We start from the raw sequence: 6,735 nt of genomic DNA, 5'->3' as shown, positions 1-6,735 counted from the left end.
TTTCTTCACTGCTCATTTAAACCAAGTTGTTGTTTTTCAGAATGACAAAAGCAAAGAAAACAATGTTAACTTTTAGAAACACAGATTTATTATCATTAGTTTTAAATATAAATGTGCAGAAATTATCAGTCAGGCTATATAAATATTTGGTGAATTCATAAATACATTAGCACAAAGCTTTTAACACTTTTAATATTGTGTTAAAAGAGAAAACTTTAAATTAAAAACCATTTTCATGCATTTCCAACATTACACAGGAATTATTTACCCACAAACCGTACATTTTTTTAAGGTGCGCATGCTTTAGAGCTGCAGTAAGTGAATTTTATAAAGAATATTTGTTAAAACTGTCACCAAGTGAAGTACTGCAGCTCTCTCAACCAATAACAACCGATTGGAACCAGAAGGCACTGTGAATCATTCTCATATATGCTATGCTAAATTTTATAAAAGTTACACACTGCAGCTATTTATAAATGTATAAATGTCCAAAAAACTGATCCAGTTTCAATAGGAAGCAGTTTTTTCTTCAGAAGCTCAACTGTCTAGAGTTTCTTCTTCCAACCAATTTTCCTCTAACTCCCCCAGGATGTCCTGCAGGGACAGAACAGGAAGCTGGGCCTGCTGGGCCTGCTGGGCCTGCTGGGCCTGCTGGACCTGCTGGGCCTGCTGGGCCTGCTGGGCCTGCTGGACCTGCTGGACCTGCTGGACCTGCTGGGCCACCCTGGGCTGCTGCGGTTCGCCGCTCTCCTCCAGAATCATCCCGGGACAAAACTGAGGGTACGGACGTCCCAGCACAGGACTGTTCATGATGCTGCCGTCCCAGTACCCAGAGTCCGGCGTGCTTGGAGTGGAGATCTGTGAGCTGGAGGAGGAGCTGCTGTACATCTGCTGCTCTGGGTACGAGATGTTTGAACTGCTGCCGGCGAAGCTCATCATCTCCAACGTATTGGACCACAGAGGGGGGGCAGGAGAGGGTTGGGTGCCGGGCTGGGGCCACATGCCCCACATGGGAGGGCTGGACTCAACGATGCGTCTACACTGAGGACCAACTAAGGATCTGTATTGTCCAGGGGGAGAGTAAGCAGGATACTGGCTGTAGTAGGTGGCTTTCTCCATTCCCTGTTTGAGGGAGCCTGGGTAGGTGGACGGCGGCCCCGGTGGCCTCAGCGGCGCCGATGACACGGTGCCGGCGAGGGTTGGAGGTGGAGCGAAAGTATCATGATGCGGGCTGCGGGACAGCCACAGAGCCTTCTTTGTTTCTTTACATTTCAGGGTGCGGGCTCTACGGTTCTGGAACCACACCTGGATAGGAAATGAAAAAAAAAACAAAAAGAAGTCATCAGTGTTTAAATACAGAGCTGATTAAACACAGATTCAGTTAATAATTCGCCAGACAAACAGGAACAGAATCATGAGAACCCCCCAGAGATAAAAACAGGTTCAGGTTTTACACGCATGGATTAGTAGGATCTGAAGTGTAGGAGGCGTTTAAAAAGTTAGATTTTCACAGTAAAAGCATAAAAACAACAAACTGATTCAATAATATAAAGAACGCAGCGATTTCTGCAACCGTAATCTGGCACTTAGATGAGAGAGAAATGATAAACGATCGAGGATTAACTGTTTCCACAGAGTTGGATAAAATGTTCAATTTAATTCATCCAGTAATAATAACAGTAAATATGTAAATGTATGCATAAAACACTTTTTAAATTAATTTTTATAAAAACCTCATGCATGAAAATATTACTTTACACTTTTTCATAAAATTTAATATATCTAGGTTTGAAACCATTTCTGTATTAGTTTCATCTTGGTTTTTATTTATTTATTTCAGTCATTTTTAACCTTTTTTACATGCAAATAAAGAAAAAACAGAAAAATCACAACACAAACCAAAACGGGAAAAAAGGTAGAAATACTAGATAAATACTAACACAGAAATAGATAAATAAGATTTCCCTCTGTGTCTAGTATGATAATTATTTTTAGATTTGACAGAAATAAGCAAAGTAGAAGAAAATGTAAAGAAATAAATTCATATATTTTTTCATTTTGCAAAGTATATATCTGGTTCTTATATTTCTTCTCTCTCTCTCATGCATTTTCTCTTTGCTGCTCTCGTAATTTGTTTGTTGAAGTCAAACTTAGAGATATTTTGTTGTTCTAACTCATTATTTCTGCAGATTCTTACCTGGATGCGTGACTCTGGTAAGCCAGTGGTCTGGGACAGGCTCTCCCGGAGGCTGATGCCGGGATACGGGTCGGTTTCGAATGTGGCGCGCAGAAGCTCGACATGTTCTTTGGAGAAGCTGGTCCTCTTCCTGCGGCTGGCGTTGCGAGACGAGCCGCCGCCAGGCGCCGCGGGCCGGACCTCATCTGGAGAAATAGACGAGGTCCAACACATCAAGGCACTGAGATACTGTTTATGTTCACATTCTCTACCAGTAACATTTGGCTTTCGGGGTCATGCAGATTACTTTTACACAAGAATACAATCAATTTAAAGTGTTTTTCCATTGTTAAAACACAGTTTACAAATGAAATATCAATAAACTTCAAATGATAAATAAACAGCAGTGTCTACTTAGCAAAATGCATGTTTTCCTCTGTCTCTGAAAGTTTTGCCTCTGACTGTTTCAACAAAACTGAAATCTGGATAAAACTGTTGATTTCTAGCTAAAAAAAATCCACTTTAGTCATAAAATAGTTGATTTTTAGCTTAAGAAAATCTACTCTAATCATAGAAGAGATGCATGTTAGCTACAAAAGTTTATCCCGTAAGTCTTACCATGACTGGAGTCCTTCCACATCTTAGCCGCTGTCCTGAAATGGTTTCTGGCTCCTGCTGGGACTCAGGTCACTGTCTGACTGGCCTCCGTATCTCGCTCAGAGTGCCTTTATATAGATCACCTGAGAACCCTGAAATGTCCCAGGATTAGGAGGCGGGGCTGGGTGTGTTTGATGCTTGATGGGGGGACTCTGACCCCTGAGCATCCCCCATTCACTGACCACACCCCCTGTTCACCTCATCCCACTCCAGATCTGAGGCAAGGTCAACGACAAATATCAAGACAATTGGAACTCCTTGATGGTACTTTACTGTTTGGGTCACGTGATGTTAAAAGACAGAAAAACACCTCCATATTTTCAGTTTTATTTTTCAGTGGATATAATTTAAAGATTTTTATTGAAAGTGTCACCTTGTTGTTACAGAAACAACCAATCGGAGCCAGGCGCCAGACTTTGCGCAATCAATCACAATCTCGTGTCACTCTCTGTAACTCCAGTGAATATTAAGGCAGTTTTTTTGTTAGATGGACTAAAAAGTTCCTTTAACCCTCTCAGGCTCAAATTACTTGCAAAGACTAGCTAAGTAGCATTTAGTTTTTGCAAATCTGCAACATCTGCCCGGTGAGGGTTAACAGTAAGTTATTTCTCTCCCATTAGCACATTTTACAGCAATCATAATGATTGACAACACTAAAATCTGCTCCTTATTGGTTGCTTTTGGTCCATTTCTGCAGACAGCAATGATAGCTTATGAAAAAATCTTTTCTCTGATTATCTGTCTCATATTAGACTGTCATGACACGGTGACAGTTTTAACAAATGCATAAAAATAAACAACATAACGTAAAAGTTGCACACTTCAGCTTCAACCTCACACCAAATGTTTGCAATGAGGCCTCAGATTATCAATCAATCAATCAAATTTTATTTGTATAGCACATTTCAGCTACAAGGCATTTCAAAGTGCTTTACATCATAAACACAAAACACAAAGGCATGCAACATAGAATAAAATACCAAGGTTTTTTTTTTCCCTCTTCTTTCCCTTTCTTCCCCCTTCCCTTTGACACGGAATTTAAGCGCCTGTTACCGCCGGACTCCGCCGTCTGTTTAATCACGGGTATTCGCCGGGCCCCGTTGCCCACAACAGGAAAAAAAAAAAAAAAAAAAAAAAAAAAAAAGAATACATACATATCCACAATATCAAATCCATACATATTACATTTCAAATGTAATATGCCATTATAACGCCAAAGCAGAAGCAGGGACGATAACAATTTTATATTCATCAACACACAGTCTCAGGGAAATATGTTCAGAAAAAGGTGGAAGTGGAGTAGTTGCCTGAAACCAATCAATGGCATTCATATGCAGAGTAGACTTGTGGGGACAATGGATGGCTCTCCCAGTGAGTGATTCGACTTTTGGATTGTTAGCTCAAAGCTCCTTCAGACTTTATCTTCTGCTTAAACATGTCTAGACCTTCGGCAGATCTCAGAATATTAACAGAAAAACACCCACGCTTCTTGAAACTTTGACCTTTTCACACGAAGTCAAATGCTCTCATTAGTTCTGGTTGGAGGTTTGAAATCTGAAACATAAAGGATGAACCTGCTGGAGGAGACGTTTGGACACCCAGAAACCTTTTTGGGGCCCTAAGCAGGTTTTTTTTTTTTTTTTTTTTTATTTATTTTTTTTTTATAGCACATTTCAGCAAGGCATTTCAAAGTGCTGTACATCATAAACACAAGAATACAAAGTCATGCAACATATAATGGACAATACATTGTTACATATTACATTTCAAAAACAATTCTAAACAGGTGTGTTTTTAATTGTGATTTAAAAGAAGTCAGGGTTTCCGCTGTTTTACAGTTTTCTGGAAGTTTGTTCCAAATTTTTGATGCATAGATGCTGAAAGTTGCTTCTCCTCTCTTGGTTCTGGTTCTGGGGATGCAGAGCAGAACCAGAACCAGAAGACCTGAGAGGGCCCTATAAACCAACGTGTCAACACCTGATGCTTTATCATCCCAAAGCAACTCTGTGTTTAACATACCTGATATCAGCATAATGTAAATCATACTGGTGTTATTGAAAGTAACACCATCTGATAAACATTAAGTGTAAGTTAATATCTTATATTTTCACAACATTGAAAATATAAGATTGTTTTATAGTTGACAAAGCTGGAAGAGCTTTGGCAACTATAAAAATGAAAAATGATAGAAATTGTTTTTTTTTAATGCAATCATTTTAGGATGACATTTCCTTGGAAAGTTTGCATCTTAAACAGAAAACGTACAACACAGAGTTTTTTTTTGTAGAGTTTTAGATATCAGGTCACTGTGAACTGCTTCATCTGAAATGCACTGATAATGTAAACGTCAATGTTGAGCAAAGTGCAGGAGCAGATCTACAGTTTTGCAAATACAAAGGAAGACAATGCAGACGTTAGTTATCAGAGCAGAGCAAGCGCCACTGTTTTATCTTTTATCTGCCAAAGAAGGAAAATCAATGTCTCAGCTGTGTGGAGACCCGCTTTCTCCCTCTGTGCTTCAGCTAATTACTATCAGGTGACCTCAGAATTTTTTTTTTTACAATCTTACGTAACTCATGCGAGATCTGCATATTTTAAATAACACATAAAACTCAAAATATGAATGAACTTTAAGCTGATCTAAGATATTTCAGATGCATTTCTGAGAAAGGGGAAAAGTCCTGTATCGTTGAACAGTCCCAGGAGATTACATCTCATGCTCCAGGTTTACATACAATGATCGAGTGATTAAAGATAACCAGAAACTTTTGCAGCCAACAGACTGTCCAGCTAATGTGAAATCACTACAAACAGCTGCATTTGCCTCAGACCTGCTTGCACAGAGATATGTACATATTTTTTTTACTTTTAAAAAAGCAAACATCTAATCAACTTATTGCTTAAAAGTCAAACTAGTAAAATACTGATGATCTCTTTCAGTTTGAATGAGGATGGATGTATTATATTACAATTAAAACTTGGGAGTGGGAGTAGATCCACTTCTCCCACTTCTAAGAAAACATTAAAATATAATATTTTATCAATCAATCCATCAAATTGTATTTGTTTGGCACATTTTGGCAGCAAGGCATTTCAAAGTGCTTTACATCAGAAGAAACACAAAAACGCAAACTCATCAGGTGGGGAAAAGGTTTACTGGTTTCACTCCTACTGTGTTATGTGGAACAAAATACCTGTTGGTATTTTTATTCCCACTCACGCTCACAATCACACAGTTTATAAAGGTGTTAACAGCCTTTAAAGGGCTTCCAGCATGAGGCTCCGTGCTCCTCTTTCACAGAATTTTGCTCAGGGACTGAGTAAATGTAAGTTAATAGCTTATATTTTCACAACAAAGGCAGCAGCTGGAGGTTGCGAATGCACAAACTTATGTTTGTGCATTCGCAACATAGAGTCAACAATCAAAACATGACATTAAGTCAAATTCCATCATTAATTTTTTAATTGATTACGTTTCAAATACAACTCTAAACAGGTGTGTTTTTAGTCAAGATTTAACGTGTTGTGGTGCCAAACCGTTCAGTGATTTGTAAACTAACAACAGCATTTTAAAATCTATTCTTTGAGCTATGGGGAGCCAGTGGAGGGACTTTAAAACTGGTGTTATGTCTCTATCGTCCTGGTTTTAGTGAGAACACAAGCAGCAGCGCTCTGGGTGCGCTGCAGCTGTGTTGTTGGACAGGCATGTGAAGATGCTGTTGCAATAATCAATAAATCAATAAATAAATGGATGGATGAGTTTCTCTAGATCTGGCTTAGTCCTTTGATCCTGGAGATGTTATTCAGGTGATAGAAGGTCGACTTTATAACTGTCTTTATGTGGCTGTGAAGGTTCAAGTCCGAGTCCATCACCACTCCCAGGTTTCGGGCTGATCGCTAGT

At 39.2% G+C, this 6,735-nt stretch overlaps 1 protein-coding gene across 1 annotated transcript; it reads right to left on the bottom strand.

Annotated features, from left to right (window-relative positions):
- Nucleotides 1–507: 507 nt before the first annotated feature.
- Nucleotides 508–2,816, bottom strand: LOC129359632 (pituitary homeobox 3-like). The gene is given in 3 exon segments (XM_055029400.1): nt 508–1,305; nt 2,198–2,382; nt 2,795–2,816. Coding segments are annotated over 3 exon segments (1,005 nt in total).
- Nucleotides 2,817–6,735: the final 3,919 nt, after the last annotated feature.

The sequence above is a fragment of the Poeciliopsis prolifica genome, unplaced genomic scaffold (assembly GCF_027474105.1).
Source record: "Poeciliopsis prolifica strain line A6 unplaced genomic scaffold, Auburn_PproV2 SCAFFOLD005, whole genome shotgun sequence".
Lineage (NCBI taxonomy): Eukaryota > Metazoa > Chordata > Actinopteri > Cyprinodontiformes > Poeciliidae > Poeciliopsis > Poeciliopsis prolifica.
Note: the sequence above shows the minus strand (reverse complement) of the source record. Positions and strands in the feature narration are given on the sequence as shown.